Below are 20,611 nucleotides of genomic sequence, written 5' to 3'. Positions count from 1 at the left end.
GGGGTCCGACCAAGGCTTTTGTAATCCAGCCCGCTTGAGATAAAAGCCAATATTCACTTAGCATTTTTGACTAGTTTTTGACTAGTTTTAAATGACTTGTGGATTGGAAAAACTGATCGAGATATCATCAGAAAGGCACAATGTACAACATATGCCACAGACACGATGGGATGACAGAAAGCGACAGTTCAACCCGAGTGAGAATGGCACATCAAGTAGAACCTTCCCTCCTCAGCTCCCCTCCAGCCTATAACTCTACTCTACCTTCTCCCTCACCAGTAACCCCAAACCCTGCCCTACTTTTCCCCTGCCATCTCACCATCTGAGCCCTTCTCTAGGTTTTCCCCCACCCTCTAACCTCACTCTACCATCCCCTCCCCGCAACCTGCTTTACCTTGCTTAGGGTTGCGAAGGGGTGGAAAGTTTCCGGTAAATTTCCGGAAATTTTCCACGGGAAGTTTAGCTTGGGAATTTTGCCCAAAAAAGCACATGCTAGCATAATATTGTTTTTTTTTTGTATTTCTTTCATTTCTCCCCCCCACAGTTCCTCTCTTAAAATTACTAACAGAGATGGAATCTTAATTATTAAGGAATTTCTTAATTAATATATGTTTATCTTCTTACTTGGCTTGTTTTAATAATTACAAGTTGTGTGTGACGGTGAACAAATGTGTCCTGATTGGTTGGATGAGTGGATGAACGATTAGCTCCCTCTATTGGTGTAGCGTCGTGCGCGCACAGGTCATGCTTCCATTACATGGAGCATCAGGAAAAATTTACTCACCCTGCTGCAATTGTGCTGATCGACCGCAGTCCGACACAAAGACGAATGCCCTTTATTTCTCTGCATAGAACAATGCCACATTTACCGTCGGATGTGTGGAAGCATTTTACCCCAGGCATTAAAGATGGAAAGACTGTGTACATGTGCAAACACTGTACAAAGCCATATGTAAAGAATGCCACAAAGATGCAGCAGCATTTATCCAAATGCAACAACTTCACTCAAAGCTCACAGTAGTCAGCCCAGAGTTCCTCTGCTTCCATTCAAGAAGATGATGGTTCACATTCAGCATCAGGCTCCTTATCAGCAACTCCTGGCCCACTTGGAGGGTTCTTTGATACAATGGATAACCATAGCCAGAAGAATGCAGATGAGTGTCTTGCTCGAGCTGTATATGAGACAGGCTCACCCCTCATGCTCACAGCCAATGTGTACTGGAAGAGATTTTTCAATGTTATTCGCCCTGCATACTGTCCCCCCACCAGACATGCTTTGTCTACTTATTTGCTGGAGGCTGAGTATAACAGAGAGTCAAGGAAAGCTCAAAGAAACGATAGAGATGGCAGACTGTGTTGCAGTTATCTCAGATGGGTGGTCAAATGTACGAGGGGAGGGCATCATAAGCTACATCGTCTCGACTCCTCTCCCCACATTGACTGAGCGCTTATAACATCTCTTCCTCAACTGAGATATACACCAGCAGAATGGGAACCATTTATACCCTCTCATCCTGGTCCTCAGAATCGGAGGAAGAGCAGCCGCGGCAGCAGCAGAACCAACAACAGGCGCGCCAAGCTTCTCCTCAGCCACCTGATGCTACACAGGGCAGAGCGCATCAACGCAGGGCTGCACCACGCCGCAGGAGATACTCCCAACATAGGGTTTACAGGCAGAGGATGAGCTTCCTCAACATGCAGGAAATGTCTCCAGCTGCAGCTATTCGAAATCCGCGTTTCGGAGCTGGAGCTGTGGCTGGAGTCACTGTGGAGCATCCGCGAGGCTGAGATCTTCGTGGATAGCACGTTTAATGAGGTGGTCACACCGCAAGTAAAGAGTGCACAGGCAGACAGGGAATGGGTGACCACCAGACAGAGTAAAAGAACTAGGAAGGTAGTGCAGGAGTCCCCTGGATCCATCTCCCTCTCCAACAGATTTTCCGTTTTGGATACTGCTGGGGGGGGGGGGGGGGGGGAAGAGATGGTTTCTCAGGGGAATGCAGTAAGAGACAAGTCCGTGGCTCTACAAGTGGCTCAGCTGCACAGGAGGGGAGGAAAGAGTGGGCGAGCAATTGTGATAGGGGATTCTATCGTAAGGGGAACAGACAGACGTTTGTGGTCACAGACGTGACTCCAGGATGGTATGTTGCCTCCCTGGTGCCAGGGTCAAGAATGTCTGAGCGGCTGCAGGACATTCTGAAGGGGGAGGGTGAACAGCCAGAGGTCATGGTCCATATCGGTACCAACGACATAGGTAGAAAGAGGGACGAGGTCCTGCAAGCAAAATATAGGAAGCTAGGAAATAAATTAAAAAGCAGGACCTCAAAGATAGTAATCTCAGGACTACTCCCAGTGCCACGTGCTAGCGAGAGCAGAAATAGGAGAATAGACCAGATGAATGCGTGGCTGGAGAGATGGCGTAGGAGGGAGGGATTTAAATTCCTGAGGCATTAGGACCGATTCTGGGGAAGGTGGGGCCTGTACAATCTGGACGGGTTACACCTCGGCAGAAACGGGACCAACATCCTCGCAGGGGGGTTTGCTAGTGCTGTTGGGAAGGATTTAAAACTAGTTTGTCAGGGGGCTGGGAACCTAAGTGTGGGCCCAGAACAGAGAGAAACAAAGCTGGAAGTGCAAGTTAGAAAAGTAGTCAGCAAAACTAGTAGGGAGCAGAAACAAAGGTGTGGTAAACCACTGTTTGTATTCCTGTTTGTCCTGTTTGTATTCCACTGTGTACATGCCTGGACATGCCTCGGCTGACTCCTCCCACAGGTCCTAGTATAAAAGGTGACTGCTCCCCAGCCCTTTGTATCCTGGACCGGTCGACCACGCGAGGCAGACCTCCATTCTGTTGTTAATAAAAGCCTTTAGTTACTCTTCTAACTCTCAGTCTTTTATGAGTAATTGATAGCGCATCAATTTTATTAACAACATTTTTATAATGGAGAAGATCCTCACACCAGCATGCCGGGACTTAGATCATCGGGAGGCGGACTCATCCACCAAGTTTACTCACTGGCTTAAGTGTTTCGAAAAATTCCTGACCGCCTCCGAAGCAATCAAATCAGACGAGGACAAACTGGATGTCCTGACCTCCAAAGCGAACCACCGAGTGTACTCGGTCATCCAAGACGCGACCTCGTACGCGGACGCTATCAAGCTCCTCAAGGACCAGTACACGCGCCCAGTGAACGAAGTGTACGCCAGGCACCTCCTGGGGAGTCGTAAACAACAACCTGGGGAATCGACCGTGGAATACCTTCAGGCACTGTCTGTGCTTGGCCGGGCCTGTGGTTGTAAGGATGTAAAGGCCGCCGTGTACACAGAGGAACTTATCCGGGACGCTTTTGTAGCGGGCCACAGATCCAATTACACCCGACAGCGACTGTTGGAGCAGAGTAACCTCGACCTCAACAAGGCCTCTGAACTCGCACTATCGTTGGATGCAGCCTACCAGGGCATGGATGCAGCCTACCAGGGCATGGATGCCTACTCCTCTGCACCGTGGACGCCGCGGGGAATGACAGCCTGGGACACGGTAGGACCGCCTCATAGCGCCGTGCCACCCCAGCCACACCCCAACAACGGCCCAACTACCGCAGCAGTGTCCCAAGGCCAGACAGCAGTGCCCCAAGGCCAGAAATGCTACTTCTGTGGCCAGGCAAAACACCCCAGAGCGCGCTGCCCGGCGAAAAACGCGATCTGCTCGGGCTGCGTGAAGAAGGGACACTACACTAGCGTCTGCAGGGCCAAAGCCACCCCGAACCCCAGCAGCGCCGCGTGTGGGCCATGCGGGCCGCCATCTTGGACCTCCCCGGCCATGTGCGAATCACCGGTACAGCAGCCATTTTGGACGCCTCCAGCCACATGGGGATCATGGACGCCGCCATCTTGGACGACAGCCGGGACGCAGCAGGCCCCCGACACCGCCTCATCTGATACCCGCAGCGACACACCGACCCCTACGCTGGCATCCGTTACACTGGACCAAGCGAGACCGCACCAGCTGGCCAGTTCCACAATGGACATTAAGGTAAATGGTCACGATACAATCTGCCTTTTTGACTCTGGGAGCACGGAGAGCTTCATCCACCCAGACACGGTGCGGCGTTGCTCTCTCCCAGTCCTGCCTGCGCAACAGCGGATTTCTATGGCCTCCGAGTCCCAGTCGGCGGACATCGGCGGCTACTGCGTGGTGACACTCGTAGTAGACGGGACCGTGTACGATCATTTTAAACTTCTGGTCCTGCCCGACCTCTGCGCTGCCGTCCTGCTGGGGTTAGATTTTCAGTGCCACCTTAAAAGTGTTACGATGGCGTACGGTGGACCCCTACCCCCACTCACAGTCCGCAGCCAGCAGCTTCCAAATTGCCCGCCGCGCACCAGGTGCAACCTCTCCACACTCAGAGTCACCCCCCCACCACTGTTTGCTAACCTCACCCCCGACTGTAAGCCCATCGCCACAAAGAGCAGGCGATACAGAGCCGGGGACAGGGTTTTCATTAAAACCGAAGTGGAGCGGCTCCTGAAAGGAGGGATTATTGAGGGCAGCACCAGCCCCTGGCGAGCCCAGGTTGTGGTCGTTAAGACCGGCGAGAAGCAGCGCCTGGTCATCGACTACAGCCAGACAATAAATCGCTACACCCTGCTGGACGCCTACCCACTCCCCCGTATAGCTGATATGGTCAACCAGATCGCGCAGTACCGCGTCTTCTCGACCATTGACCTGAAATCAGCGTACCACCAGCTCCCCATCCGCCCTGAGGACCGCCAGTACACTGCCTTTGAGGCAAACGGCCGCCTCTATCACTTCCTTAGGGTTCCCTTTGGCGTCACCAACGGGGTCTCCATCTTCCAAAGGGAGATGGACCGGATGGTAAATCAAAATGCGTTGCAGGCCACTTTCCCATATCTGGACAATGTGACCATCTGCGGCCGTGACTTGCAGGACCATGACGCAAACCTCGAAAAATTCCTCCGCACCGTCCAACTCCTAAACCTGACATATAACAAGGAGAAGTGCATATTCCGCACAAACCGCCTCGCCATCCTTGGCTGTGTTGTGGAACACAGAGTCATCGGCCCCGACCCCGACCAGATGTGTCCCCTTATGGAACTTCCACTGCCGCACTGCCTCAAGGCCCTGAAGAGGTGCCTAGGGTTTTTCTCCTATTACGCCCAGTGGGTCCCCTACTATGCGGACAAGGCCCGTTCGCTGATCAAGTCCACCTCTTTCCCCTTGACGGCAGAGGCCCGCTTAGCCTTCCACCGTATCAAGGAGGACATTGCCAAAGCCACCATGCACGCAGTGGACGAATCCATCCCCTTCCAGGTGGAAAGCGACGCGTCCGACTTTGCCCTGGCCGCTACCCTCAATCAGGCGGGGAGACCCGTGGCCTTCTTTTCACGAACCCTCCAAGGCCCGGAGACCAGACACTCCGCTGTTGAGAAGGAGGCCCAGGCGATTGTGGAGGCTGTGCGTCATTGGAGGCACTACCTGGCCAGAAAACGATTTACCCTGCTCACTGACCAGCGTTCAGTTGCTTTTATGTTTAACAACAAGCAGAGGGGCAAAATCAAAAATGACAAGATCTTGAGGTGGAGAATCGAACTTTCCACCTACAACTACGAGATCTTGTACCGGCCCGGGAAGCTAAATGAACCCCCGGATGCGCTATCGCGTGGCACCAGCGCGCAGATCGATAGACTGCGGGCCCTCCACAATGACCTCTGCCACCCGGGGGTCACCAGGTTCTTCCACCTCATCAAGGCCCGCAACCTGCCTTACTCTATTGAGGAGGTCAGGACCATGACCAGGAACTGCCAAGTCTGCGCCGAGTGCAAACCGCACTTTTATAGACCAGACAGGGCCCACCTGATAAAAGCCACTCGCCCCTTCGCGTTGATTTTAAGGGCCTCTCCCCTCCTCCGACCGCAATGTGTACTTCCTCAATATTATTGATGAGTACTCCCGTTTCCCGTTCGCCTTCCCCTGCCCGGACATGACCAGTGCCACGGTCATTAAATGTCTGAACAACCTCTTCACCCTGTTCGGCTTCCCCAGCTATATCCATAGCGACCGGGGCTTAAAACTAGTTTGTCAGGGGGCTGGGAACCTAAGTGTGGGCCCAGAACAGAGAGAAACAAAGCTGGAAGTGCAAGTTAGAAAAGTAGTCAGCAAAACTAGTAGGGAAGCAGAAACAAAGGCAAACAGTAAAGAGGAACAAAGTGCAGAAAAATATTAAACAGGCAAAGTTGAAGGCACTTTATCTAAATGCACGTAGCATTCACAACAAGGTGGATGAATTAATGGCACTAATAGTAGTAAATGGGTATGATGTAATTGCCATTACAGAGACATGGTTGCAGGGTAACCAAAGCTGGGAACTGAATGTTCCAGGGTACTCAACATTTAGGAAGGACAGACAAAAAGGAAAAGGAGGTGGCGTAGCGCTGTTAATAAGGGATGAGATCGGTACGGTAGAGATAAAAGATCTTGGCTTGGCAGATCGTGATGTAGAACTGGAATCAGTTTGGGTGGAGCCAAGAAACAGCAAAGGGCGGAAAACATTGGTGGGAGTTGTGTATAGGCCACCAAACAGTAATGGTAATGTAGGGCACAGTATCAATCAAGAGATTAGAAGTGCATGTAACAAGGGCAATACGGTAATCATGGGGGACTTTAATCTACATATTGACTGGGCAAATCAAATTACCACTAATGGTGTGGAGGACGAATTCTTGCAATGCATGAGAGGTGGTTTCCTGGATCAGTATGTGGCGGAACCAACCAGGGAACAGGCTATTCTGGATCTGGTACTGTGTAATGAGAAAGGGCTAATCAATAATCTTGTGGTAAAGGGGCCTTTAGGGACAAGTGACCATAATTGATTGAATTTTACATTAAGTTTGAGAGTGATGTAGTCCAATCAAACTAAGGTCTTCAATCTAAACAGAAGAAACTACAAAGGTATGAGGGACAAGTTGGACATGGTAGATTGGGAGACTGCACTAAAAAGGTATGAAGGTGGACATACAATGGCTAACATGCAAGGAAATAATGCATAATTTGCAACAAACATATATTCCTCTCAGGCATAAAAACCCAAAAGGAAAAGTGATCCAACCATGGCTAACAAAAGAAATTAAAGCTAGTATTAAGTCAAAGGAGGAAGTTTATAAAGTTGCCAGAAAAAAGCAGTCAGCCTGAGGATTGGGATCCTTTTAGAAATCAAAGGGAGACCAAGAAATTGATAAAGAAAAGGAAAATGGAATGTGAGCACAAACTAGCGAAAAATATAAAAATGGATTGTAAAAGCTTCTATAGGTAAGTGAAAAGGAAAAGACTGGTGAAGGTAAGTGTAGGTCCTTTACAGTCAGAGACGGGAGAATTTATAATGGGGAATGAGGAAATGGCAGAGAAATTAAATATATACTTTGTTTCTGTCTTCACGGAGGAAGACACAAAAAACCTCCCAGAAATACGAGAAAATCAAGGGTGTGGCGAGAATGAGGAACTTAAAGAAATTATTAGTAAAAAAAACAGTACTAGCAAAATTAATGGGACTAAAAGTCGATAACTCTCAAGGACCGTATGACCTACATCCTAGGGTTTTGAAAGAGGTGGCCATTGGAATAGTGGACGCATTGGTTGTCATCTTCCAAAATTCTATAGATTCTGGAACGGTTCCTGCAGATTGGAGGATAGCAAATGTAACCCCGCTATTTAAGAGAGAAAACGGGGAACTGCAGACCTGTTAGCAGTTGGGAAAATGCTGGAATCTATTATAAAGGATGCAATAACTGGGCACTTAGAAACTAATAGTAAGATTGGGCAGAGTCAACATGGATTTATGAAAGGGAAATCCTGTTTGACAAACCTATTGGAGTTCTTTGAGGATGTAACTAGTGGAGTAGACAAAAGGGTAGATGTGGTGTATCTGGATTTTCAGAAGGCCTTCGATAAGGTTCCACACAAGAGGTTGGTGAACAAAATTAGGGCACATGGAATTGGGGGTAATATATTAGCATGGATTGAGAATTGTTTAACAGACAGAAAACAAAGAGTAGGGATAAACGGGTCTTTTTCAGGATGGCAGGCTATGAGTAATGGGGTACCGCAAGGATCGGTGCTTGGGCCCCAGCTATTCACAATCTATATCAATGATTTGGATGAGGAGACTAAATGTAACATTTCCAAATTTGCTGATGATACAAAGCTAGCTGGCAGTGTCAGTTGCGAAGAGGATGTGAAGAGGCTTCAAGGGGATCTCGACAGGCTCTGAGTGGGCGAGAACATGGCAGATGGACTATAATGTGGATAAATGTGAAGTTATCCACTTTGATAGAAACAACAGAAAGGCAGAGCATTTCCTAAATGGTGAAAGATTGGGGAATGCAGATGCTCAAAGGGACCTGGGTATCCTTGTACATGAGTCACTGAAAGTGAATGTGCAGGTGCAGCAAGCCATTAGGAAGGCAAATGGTGTGCTGGCCTTCATTACAAGAGGATTTGAATACAGGAGTAAAGAAGTCTTACTCCAATTATATTAGGGCCTTGGTGAGACCACACCTGGAGTACTGTGTACAATTTTGGTCTCCTTACCTAAGGAAGGATATACTTGCCATAGAGGGAGTACAATGAAGGTTCATGAGATTGATTCCTGGGATGGCGTGACTGTCGTATGAGAAGAGATTGAGTAAACTAGGCCTGTATGCTCTTGAATTCAGAAGAATGAGGGGATCTGATTGAAGCATACAAAATTATTACGGGCTTGATAGGATGGATGCTTAAGGCTAAAGGGATCAAGGGATATGGGGAGAAGGCAGGGACAGGGTACTGAATTTGGATGATCAGCCATGATGTCATTGAATGGCAGAGCAGGCTCGAAGGGCCAAATGGCCTACTCCTGCTCCTGTCTTCTATGTTTCTATGAATATTTCCCTTGGCTGGAGAGTCTAGAACCAGGGGCCACAGCCTCAAGATAAAGGGTAGGCCATTCAAGACTGAGATGAGAAGAAATTTCTTCACACAGAGGGTGGTGAATCTTTGGCATTCTCTACCCCAGAGGGCTGTGGGGGCTCAGTCATTGGGTATATTCAAAACAGAAGTCGATAGATTTCTGACTAGTAAGGGCATCAAGGGATATGCCGATAGGGCCGATGAATGGAGTTGAGGCAGATGATCAGCCATGATCTCATTGAATGGCGGAGCAGGCTCGAAGGGCTGAATGGCCTACTCCAACTCCTATTTCTTACGTTCTTATGAGTGAGCAGCAGTGCCAAAGGAGGCTGAAACTTGAGAGAGAGGTAGTCACTGACATCTGCACAATGCTGCACCAACACCTGGAGCCCAGAGGAGCGGGTGGGCACTCCTTACCAGTGGCTGTCAAAGTCACCACCGCACTTAACTTCTTTGCTTCAGGGTCCTTCCAGGGATCAGCAGCAGACATTAGCTGCATTTCCCAGTCAGCTGCACACAGTTGCATCACGCAGGTTACCGATGCCCTCTGTCAAGTCGCAGAATTACATCCACTTCGCCACGGATGAAGCAAGTGTTACCGCGTGTGCGGTTGGCTTTGCAAATGTGTCAGGCTTCCCAAGGGTGCAGGGTGTCGTAGACTGCACACATGTGGCCATTAGGGCACCCCATCAAAACCCAGCTGTATTTGTGAACCGCAAGGGCTTCCACTCCCTTAAAATCCAGCTGGTGTGTAACCACAGGAAGAACATTATGCATGTTTGCGCCAAGTTCCCTGGCATTTGCCATGACTTGTTCATCCTGTGGCAGTCCACTGTGCCTCAGCTGTTCAATCTGCCAACCCAACTTTCCGGATGGCTCCTTGGAGACAAGAGCTATCCCCTGAAGACATGGCTAATGACACCGATGAGGAGGCCATCAAACGAAGTTGAGGAGCGCTACAATGAGAGCCACATTTCCACCAGAAGCATCATAGAGCAAACCATCGGCTTGCACAAAATGCACTGCAGATGCCTCGACAGATCTGGTGGAGCCCTACAGTATGCACCAGCCAGGGTGTCCCGAATCATTGTGGTCTGCTGTGCCCTGCACAACATCGCACAGCAGCATAGCTTACTGCTGCCTGAGGAACAAGTGGCACAGCGCACAGCCTCCTCGGAAGAGAAGGAGAAGGATGAGGAAGACCTTGCGGCGGTGGCTGTGCCAGTTCCACAAGCACGCGAGCACATTGCTGGCCATGAGGCAAGGGATACACTAATCTATGCCAGGTTCACGTAACTTTATGCAGCAAACACATGTGGCTGGCACATGGAATTGAGTGTTTGCACGACCTTCTTAACACACTATCCTGAATCTGTACAATAAACTGTGCATTCCTATCATTCTCCCCACCATCCCTACAGATGAAAGGCACCTTGAGCCCTCACTGTGCAACTTCCATTTCTGAGCACACATAGGACAACCCTTTGAATCTTTGACATCGCATTTCTTTAATACAATTGAAATAACGATGAGAAACGTAACTTTGTATTATATCAAAACACCCAAGTGACTATGTGTGTGTTGACTTTCTCTTAAGCGTGCTTCTACGTGGTGCTTCCCCTGTGGCTTCAGCAGATGTAGAGGCAGCTTGCTAACTTCTCAGCTGCGCCTGTTTAGGTGCCTTTGATGGGCGCCCTCGGAGTTTGGGAGCCTGGGAGGGCTCCGCGACAGTCTGCTCCTCCTGCGGCTGTGCAGGGGCTGAGACGGCCATCTCAGTTGGGTGAGGAATCAAGGGCTCTGACCGAGGGCTCCGCAATGGCATGGGAGTGCGAGTGCTTGGCGAGGAGCCCACACTTCATTGTTGTCAACCACCAACATACCTCTCATGGGTCACCTGCACTTCACTGCTAGCAAGTAGTTGGAGAGCACCTTGCTGCACATCAGTGGGGCCATGAGGACCCATTTCTGTGCTGACATTCCTCATAACAAGGACATCCATGCACCTCTGGTTTCTCTCCTCAATAGATCCCCATCTATCCTCCATCGATGACCATCTATTTAGAAGTGTTACCATGTTCTGCTGTGTCTGGCATTTTATGTCCTCCATGGAGGTTGCCATTCTTTCCATGGTGGCACCTACATTCATCATTGCGTGCACCACGTCATTGCTCATGTTTGACATGGACTCCTCCATTCTCTGCACACTTGCAGTTACCGTGGTTGCAAACCCAGTCAGAGCCTCCTGCACTTGTTCCTGAAGCTCCAGCACCACTCTCTTTCTGGATGGCCCCAGAGGCACAGCATCCACACGCAGCTGAGCAGAGCTAGGAGCGCCCTGCGCCGAGAACCCTGCTCTGCTGTCCCTGTCTCCACCATCTGCTGATGCTCATTTGTGAGCTGTGATACACCAGGTGACAACACTAATCTATCTCGCGAATGACCCACCGAGGTGTGCGTCTTTACGCTGGTGCTGGGTGTGCTAATTTCTGCTGACACTGCTCCCTCAGAGGCTGCAGCTTCCTCTGAGGAGTTATCCGGCTCTTCCTCCTGGACAGTGGGGAGGGGGGGCTTTCAATGGTCCTGGGGGAGTAAAGGCATGAGTTAGACATGTGATAGTTACATAGCAGACACATCCCATTGTGCAGATGATCATAACTTAATCTGTATGAACATCAGATGCCATCAGTCACTCATGAAATCTAAATGAGGGTTACAAATCTATTCTGTCACCAGCTTGCTCTACTGCTCCCGTCTCTCAGTCACCCACTTCCAGCTCTTCTGCACCGCCGACAATGTCGAGAGCCGCCGCCTCAGCGGTGGTCAAGTGCACCATGGAAGGTGGCCCTCCTCCTGGCCTCCCCCTCTCCCTCTTATTGTGGGTTCTCTTTTCCTGCAATGAAGGACACAAGTGGAATTTGAGGGAGAATATTGGCGTGAGTGTAGAAAATCCATAGCATAGATGCTTAGAGGGAGACAAAGATGGAGTGAGGTGCCAATACCAAGGGCCCTCCCTGTGCGGTTAGTTGTTGTCATTGCATAACAGTGATAGCGAGTGTGAAGGGTGCATAGTAGAATGGTGGAGTGATTCTGTACATAGAGAGGGATGGTTAAGGATGCAAGGGTAAAGTTGGATGTGCAGGAGCAGGTTGCCAATGCAGAGTGCAGGTGATAGAGGGGATGGAGAGCAGATTGAAGGTAAGTGTGATGTTATACTCACTTTTGCTGAGCGTAGCAGATCACTGAACTTTTTCCTGCACTGAACCCAGGTGCGTGAACACAAAGACCTGGGCGCTCACCTCAGCAATCTGCAGCCAGGCTGCCTTAGTTTGCTGAGGAGGCTTTCTCCATCCATTGGAGGGGAACAGAGCCTTCTTGCGCCCTCTTACTCCCTCCACAAGAGCATAGAGGGAGTCATCATCAAATCGGGGAGAAGCCTTGGTTCTTGCAACAGTCATCTCACTAACAATACCACTGAGAAGCATCAGAAAGTGAATAAAACTCAAAAGGTTGCATGGGCCCCTTAAATGCAGCTGAATCGAAGAGGTCAGCAGATCCAAACCCACTGATTGGGCCGGGAAACGTGCATGGCGGGCTTAATAAGCCCAGTTAACTCAAAATCCTTAGCACAGTGCGGCTGAAACCGGCAGCAGGACCGGAACCCGCCGAGCAGCGAACCTAATGCAAACCCGCCTCCGCTGGTAAAATCCAGCCCATACTGTAGCCAATGTAAACTCTAAATTATGCAAGATGACTGCTGGAGGGGTTGTCACACTGCTTGGCTTTAGTGCGGTCAGATGTCAAGAGGGAGAAGTGCCACCCAATTTACACATGGAACCACTGCATAGCAATGTGAAAGTTAAGCCCAACTGCATGGTTACACACCACTCATTATAACAACTATCCTTGGTGTCACTCCAGAGACTTCGATACAAAAATCTAGGCTGGCGTGTTCGTGCAATACTGATGGAGTGCTGCACTGTTGGAGGTGCCATCTTTCGCATATGATAAATATAAGGCCCTCTTCGGTGGAAGTAAAAGATCCCAGACATAATTCAAAAAGCAGGGGAGCTCTACCAGTGTCTTGGTCAACATTTATCTCTCAACCAACATCTAAAACAGATTATTGCTGTTTGTGAGACCTTGCTGTGCACAAATTAGTTGCCCGTTTCCTACATCACAACAATGACTACACTAAATTGCCTGTAAAGCACTTTGGGAGGTTCTGATGTGGATTACTAGCTAAATTCACTCATCTTTCCTTCATAATGCATCTCGGATACATTTCTGACATTTTAAACTCTAAAAGAAATATTTATCAAGTCTTGAACCTCAAGGACTTACCTGGAATGAAACATGGTGCCATTCTCAAAGAATCCAGAGTAATGTATCAGTAACCGGTCACCTAGTTTGGTCTTTCGGTGACAGAGGAAAGGCTTATGCAACACGTCGATTTTCACTTCAGGCTCTGGTATCAAAGCACTGCTGGCACAATCCAGCACAAAGGTGAAAACGAGTGCTTGGAAAACGTTTAAACACTTGGCCAACATAATATGCACAATACCTTTTTAGCCTCACTTTTTGGGAGTTTATCCCTTTCTTTTATTATCTTCCCCCTCCCTCTTGACACTCAATGCCAAACAAGCGCAGACGTGGCATCTACAACTTTTCTTCTGCTAGCTCCAGCGCCGAGTTCTCCAAACAAACGTCAAGCCGTTCCTGCCCCGCCCTCTCCAGACTTGTTGGTCTCCGTCACAAAGGAATTCGCACGCTCGCGAATTGTTCAGCAGCGCGATTCCACCCAACGTCGTGACGCAACAAACGCTCCACCTTTCCAAAGTGGCAGATTTTCTCTCAGCGTAAACGCTGATTGGTGCTTTTAACCAAGGCGACAGAGCGGGCAGGAAGAGCGAGACAAAAATCACCCGTCTCTGACTCCGCGACCCTCTGATTGGCTACTTACGGGAAGTATGAGGCCCGTACCTGGGAGCAGCAGCTTCTGGCCAGTGGTTTATTGGCTTGTCAATCAGCGCGCCTCCTGTTGTTCCTGGTTCCACCCGGTTGTGCGAATTGTTACATTTCATTGGTGTGGGACGGGGGCTGCGAGCGAGTGAATGGCAGGGTGTCTGTGCCGTTATCATGGAAGGAATGCTTTATAAATGGACCAATTATCTCAGTGGTAATTCGCTCTCTTTTATTTCAAGCGTGAGATGTGATTTCGTGTTTGATTTTGGCTTTAAAACGGGGTGGTCAATGTTACTGTCATGTAATGTAAATCGTTGCATTCTTGTGATCAAAGGGAATTATTTCTCCAGTTGATAGGGCGCCTAAGATAGTAAGATTCAACGCAAATAGTGGCAGGGCCTCTGGAGTAACAATCGGAAGTTATGTTATTGTATTTTTTAAGGTGTGTTTCTTAGTGTTTCGGCAATTTGTGTTTTGAACATGAACGCGGTGCAAATAAAATAAACTGCGCCGAGTAAGCTGCACACAGCGTTAAGAGTCTATCGTGAGGTATCTGGGTCACTCGGCAGCATTAAAGCTGTTATTGTTGGGTTAGTCCTAATCCGGTTGGCATTCATTTGACATTAAAAGTCATTGGAGATATATGTTTTAATAAGAAGGCTTAAATAGCTCGTCCTTGCCCCTTTTTCTTGTAAAGGTTGCATTTCACTATGCCCAACTGCATATGCCTTAAACAAATCTGTTATTCTTGGTTCCTTCTTTAACATTTCATAGAAATTAATATGATTGGGCATGTCCGGTATTCTTACATTTGATAATTACAAAATGTTTTGGTGGATGATTTTTATCCAAAAACTAAAGGGAAAGGAAAGTATTGAATAAAGTCCCATTGCTCCAGCATTGTTATCCCTCCTACTATTGAGCATTAATTATGCTGCATGTTTCTTTAAAATTATGTTTTAATAGGATGAGACTGATTTGCAAATTAATTTTAGAAGTCTGTCCATTGATCGATTAAGCAATAGGGTTTAAATGTGTTTCCATTTACTTATAATTTAGTTTGAAATCAAATGAATAATTACTTTGTATTGAAGCTTGCTTTTGTATTGTAAACTTTTGTTGCCTTCATATTGCAACTACCAGTCTGAATATTTAGAGTTTCAGTGTGACAGCATTCCATTTACACTGCCTAGGTGACATTTGAATTCTGCTGCCCAGGAGAGAGTTCTGTGCATGTGTGTTTACATGCACACACACACCTCCTCTCCTAGCACTAACTTCAATGTTTTAACAGTATAGATCAAACAGTCTGCACTGTCTAAAAATTTCAGTTAGTCGTAGGTAAGTGTAAAATGTGCTAAAGAGGTCTGAGGTACCCTCTGAGCATTTTTTACACCTGGCTTTACACTGTACTGCATTTACAGTCCACATGAGTGAATTAGGAGTGGTATGAAGCTCCATGTTATTCCCTGACTCTGCATTTACACTACAACTGTAGTTTTGGTGTGAAACTGCTTCATACCAATGCTGAAGTTCGACACTCTTATTCGGCTCTTGCTATTTCTGGCTTTTTGTTTTCACGCAACTCATTCCGCAATTCAGTTTCTCTGGCCCATGAGAGATTCAAGACCAAGCTGTGAGATAAATTTGTTGTAAAAAGAAGATAAATTTTCAAGTCTACAGCTTGATGTGTCTGTCGCTGAGTACCCTGCAGGAGGAATCAGTCTCACAGTGGCCACGTCACTTTGCCAAAGCTCCCCACATGAGGGATTGGATTAAGCAATTGGTTACTAGTATGCTATGTGCCACTGCATTTGAGCATCAAGGTGGGTGGATGTGTTTGGGGTCAGATGGCTCCCTACTAACACATTTGACTATGGAAGCTTGGAACCAAGTCAACCCTCTGACAGTCTCAATAATCCAATACTTGTCCCAAGCAGGTCAACAGTGGCCCAGTGCAGTGTTTATCAATCAGCCAACCTGAAAGAACAAAAGGGAAGGGCTATGATGGGGTGGAAGGCAGGAGAGATTAAATGACAAGAAATGATGGTGCAAGGCAAAAGCATTGGCCTGTATTTAGCTGTAATACTAATGGCATAGCTAAAGGCACTTGCCGTTTTTACAGGATAAATCTGACAGCAACTTCTGTCATCCGCACATGCGCAGTTAAACGTAGAAATCCAGAAGTTGCTGTCCGAGATACCCTGCTCCTCTTCGGGGTGCGCTGTTGCTGATAGACTTGGCATTGAAATCATTGTAATGGCGTGAACTTGTGGTACTTACCCACTAGTTCCACACTAAAGATGGCTGAAAAAGGTAGGACTAGTGCATTCATAATTACTGCTGAACAACCTCTCTGGCCCTGAAAATGAATTTTATAAGTGTGGAGTCTCATTCCCTCAGAAGTAAATTAATGTTGCAGATTTAAAAAAAAAAAAAAATTTTTTTTTTAGTTTTTCTGTTTTTCTCTTTTATTTCTCTCCCTTAATCCCATCCGTCTGTCCCAATCTTTATTTAGCTACATGTGCATGATTTAAATGTAATTTGTAGATCCTATTTTTTACTTCCTGATTTGCAGTCTCAGTAAGGATACTTCAATCTGATTGGTTGAAGAGCCCTGCTGTTGCTTTCCCTGCTCACAGATGTCACAGATCTCCTGTAGACTCCAGATTAGTGGGAATCCCCGCTGACAAGCCTGCAAAAAGTCTCCGAGCAACTGTACACAAGGTGAACGGCAAACTTTTCCTTCGTTGCTGAGAGCAAAATCCGGGCAGTTATTTTATTCTGCATTCTCTAGGTTGAGGAATATCTTCAAGCCAATTTTTGATTGACAAGATACCTGAAACTATTATTAGGATAGTACGAACAAATGGGGAACTTAATACTGGGTCCTTTTCAGTGTTACAAATGCTATTCCTATTTTTTGTATTCATTTTGAAGCTCAGGCCAGAAAATGCAGATGCAAGTCTTGGATTGAAAAATGGAATTTCCTTGGTGATTGATTGTAGAAAGAATCTGTGACACTAATATATCCATATGTTTGGGTACCTCCAAAGGTATTGGCTAAATACTCCCAATTTGTCTTTGCAAATACAAGTTACTTATGTTTCTTGATCAGTATGTTTCCGATCTGACGAGGGCGGAGGCATTGCTGGATCTGGTTCTGGGGAATGAAGTAGGAGCAAGGTGTCAGTAGGTGAACATTTAGGGAACAGTGATCATAGTAGCATAAGGTTTAGATTAGCTAAGAAAAAGGACAGGGAGCAATCTAGAGTAAAAATGTTTAACTGGGGGAAGGCCAATTTCAGTGGGATGAGAACGGATCTGGCCCGGGTAAACTGGAATCCAAGATTGGCAGGCAAAACGGTAATGGAACAATGGGCTGCCTTTAAAGAGGAAATAGTTCAGGTACAGTTGAAGTACATTCCCACTAGGGGGAAAGGCAGGGTAACTAAAGTCAGGGCTCTGTGGATGATGAAAGAGATATAGAATATGATGAAGCAGAAAAAGAGCGTGTATGACAGATGTCAGGTTGCAAATACATCTGAGAATCAGGCTATATATAGAAAGGTCAGAGGAGAAGTGAGAAAGAAAATAAGAGGGGCAAAGAGAGGGTAGAGAATAGAATGGCAGCCAACATAAAAGGTAATCCAAAAGTCTTCTATAGGCATATAAGTAGTAAAAAGGTAGTAGAGGAGGGGTGGGGCCGATTAGGGACCAAAAAGGAGACCTATGCATGGAGGCAGAGGGTATGGTTGAGGTACTAATCAATACTTTGCATCTGTCTTCACCAAGGAAGAGGATGCTGCCATAGACATAGTAAAGGAGGAGGTAGTGGAGTTACTTGATAGGATAAAAATTGATGAAGAGGTGGTATTAGAAAGGCTGGCTGTACTTAAAGTAGATAAGTCACCAGGAGAATATGGGATACATCCTAGGATGCTGAGGGAATTGAGGGTGGAAATCATGGAGGTATTGGCCATAATATTCCAATCCTCCTTAGATATGGGGGTGGTGCCAGAGGACTGGAGAATTGCAAATGTTACACCATTGTTCAAAAAAGGGTGTAAAGATAAATCCAGTAACTACAGGCCAGTCAGTTTGACCTCAGTGGTGGGGAAGCTTTTAGAAACAGTAATCAGGGACAAAATTAACAGTCACTTGGACAAGTGTGGATTAAGTAAGAAAAGCCAGCACAGATTTGTTTAAGGCAAATCGTGTTTAACTAACTTGATTGAGTTCTTTGATGGAGGTAACAGAGAAGGTTGATGAGGGTAATGCATGCAGTTGACATAGTGTACATGGATTTCCAAAAGGCATTCGACAAAGTGCCACATAATAGGCTTACCAGAAAAGTTGAAGCCCATGGAATAAAAGGGATAGTGGCAGCATCGATATGGAATTGGCTAAGTGACAGGAAACAGAGAATAGTGGTGAACGGTTGTTTTCAGACTGGAGGAAGGTATATAGTGGTGTTCCCCAGGGGTCGGTTCTAGGAACACTGCTTTTCTTGATATAAATTAATGACTTGGACGTGTGTGTACAGGGCACAATTTCAAAATTTGCAGATGACACAAAACTTGGAAGTATAGTGAACAGTGAGGAGGAGCGTGATAGACTTCAGGAAGACATAGACAGGCTGTGAAATGGGCGGACACGTGGTAGATGAAATTTAACGCAGAAAAGTGTGAAATTATACATTTTGGTAGAAAGAATGAGGAGAGGACATATAAACTAAATGGTACAATCCTGAAGGGGGTGCACGAACAGAGAGACCTGGGGGTATGTGTGCACAAATCGTTGAAGGTGGTAGGGCAGGTTGAGAAAGCAGTTAAAAAGGCTTATGGGATCCTGGGCTTCATGGATAATAATAATAATAATCAACTTTATTGTCATTGTTAGTGCACAAGTGCAGTACAACGAAATGTAGGCTTGCGGCTCCCGAGAGTGTACATTTAGATTAAGACATTTAAACATTCAACATACATTTGGCTTGTAATACATTAACATAAACATAACCATAATAAAGTGCATTGGCAAATGTGCAGGCTTTAGAGTTTATTTGTGGAGTTCAGTAGGATGACAGCCCTGGGAAAGAAGCTGTTCCTAAATCTGGTCATTCGGGTGCGAATGCATCTGTAGCGTCTCCCAGATGGCAGGAGGGCGAACAGACTGTGGCTGGGGTGGGTAGGGTCTTTGATGATGGTCCGTGACCTCTGTAAACAGCGTTTCTGGCATATGTGCTCTATGGTTGGTAGCCGGGTGCCGGTAATGTGTTGGGCAGTTTTGACTACCCGCTGCAGGGCTTTCCAGTCATAGTAGCTACAGCTGCCATACCATACTGTGATACATAGAGGTGTATATAGTACAAAAGTGTGGCAATTATGATGAATCTGTATTAAACACTGGCTCGGCCCCAACTGGAGTACTGTGTCCAATTCTGGGCACCACACTTTGGGAAGGATGTGAAGACCTTAGAGAAGGTGCAGAAAAGATTTACAAGAATGATTCCAGAAATGAGTGACTTCAGTATGTTGATAGACTGGAGAAGCTGGGGTTGTTCTCCTTGGAGCAGAGAAGATTTGATAGAGGGGCTCAAAATTATGAGGGGTCTGGACAGTGTAGATAGAGGGAAACTGTTCCCATTGACAGAAGCCTCGAGAACCAGAGGACACAGATTTAAGGTGATTGGCAAAAGAACCAAAGGCAACGTAAGAAAAACATTTTTTTACACAGCGAGTGGTTAAGATCTGGAATGCACTGCCTGAAAGGGTGGTGGAGGCAGATTCAATCACGGCTTTCAAAAGGGAGTTGGATTAATATCTGAAGGAAAGAAATTTGCACGGCTACGGGGAAAGGGCGGGGGAATGGGACTAGCTGAAGTGCTCTTGCAGCGAGCCGGGACGGGCCGACTGGCCTTCTTCCGTGCTGTAACCATTGTTTGATTCTATGATTCATCTGTGCAATAACTTGATATTAATGTTTGTGCACAGGATGGCAGCCACGCTGGTTTGTTCTTGCTGGTGGAATTTTGTCCTATTATGATTCACAAGAGGACACCTGGAAGGGCTGCAAAGGCAGCATTAAGATGGCAGTATGTGAAATACAAGGTAAAGTATAAGGCGGATCTTAACATCTCTGACCTTTAACTTTCATTTCCTAGACGCTGGTTTGGAATTATTGGAAAATCCAATGTAGATATTAAGTATGACATCTTGCTAAATTTAAAAATAAAATAAACCTGTGAATACTGGTAATGAAGAATTTGCCTCAGTGCATTTCTCCCACGCCTAGTTAATGTTCAAGAGCTTTCAACACTCAGCTTTAGAATGTGACCTTTACAGTATTTTTAGTAACTCATTGCATGCTCCCTCAGTAATTAACCCTTAGGTTTTGGATTGGAAAATTTTAAGTATAAATTATACTTCCCTTGAAAAAAGCTCTGAAATATTTTTATAATCTGAAACATATTTAGTGTCATCTCTTAGTTGCCAGTAAGGTTTAACAGTGGATATGTGAAGGTTTTATATCCACTTGAACAACGAAACCAGTACATTTCTGGAGTTTGTACTTCCAAATGTGAGTTATGCCTGGAAAGAGCATATTGAGCTGCAACATTTGAGGTGCGTTCTGGTGATCCTGCTCTCACTTGATGGTAATGCTGAGAAATTATTATGAATTAAAAGT

At 46.7% G+C, this 20,611-nt stretch overlaps 2 protein-coding genes across 3 annotated transcripts in view; one reads left to right on the top strand and one right to left on the bottom strand.

Moving 5' to 3' along the window:
* The window catches only part of fkbp14 (FKBP prolyl isomerase 14), a 38,054-nt gene extending 23,976 nt beyond the window's left edge, over window positions 1–14,078 (bottom strand). Inside the window, exon 1 of one of the 2 annotated variants that reach the window (XM_085988590.1) lies at window positions 13,943–14,078. In XM_085988590.1, coding sequence (XP_085844716.1) covers window positions 13,943–14,043 — 101 coding nt within the window. In that variant the 5' untranslated portion in view covers window positions 14,044–14,078. Of the gene's footprint in view, window positions 1–13,303; window positions 13,910–13,942 lie in introns of those variants that run through there. The other variant, XM_085988589.1, reaches the window with a different exon arrangement.
* The window catches only part of plekha8 (pleckstrin homology domain containing A8), a 116,935-nt gene continuing 110,334 nt past the window's right edge, over window positions 14,011–20,611 (top strand). The window contains exons 1-2 of the mRNA XM_085988588.1: window positions 14,011–14,138; window positions 19,918–20,034. Coding sequence (XP_085844714.1) covers window positions 14,099–14,138; window positions 19,918–20,034 — 157 coding nt within the window. The 5' untranslated portion in view covers window positions 14,011–14,098. The remainder of the gene's footprint in view (window positions 14,139–19,917; window positions 20,035–20,611) is intronic.

The sequence above is a fragment of the Somniosus microcephalus genome, chromosome 5 (genome assembly GCF_052327205.1).
Source record: "Somniosus microcephalus isolate GS21.2 chromosome 5, FLI_Smic_1.0, whole genome shotgun sequence".
In the NCBI taxonomy this organism is placed as follows: Eukaryota; Metazoa; Chordata; class Chondrichthyes; order Squaliformes; family Somniosidae; genus Somniosus; species Somniosus microcephalus.
The sequence above is the reverse complement of the archived record's forward strand: the minus strand, read 5'-3'. Positions and strand labels throughout refer to the sequence as shown.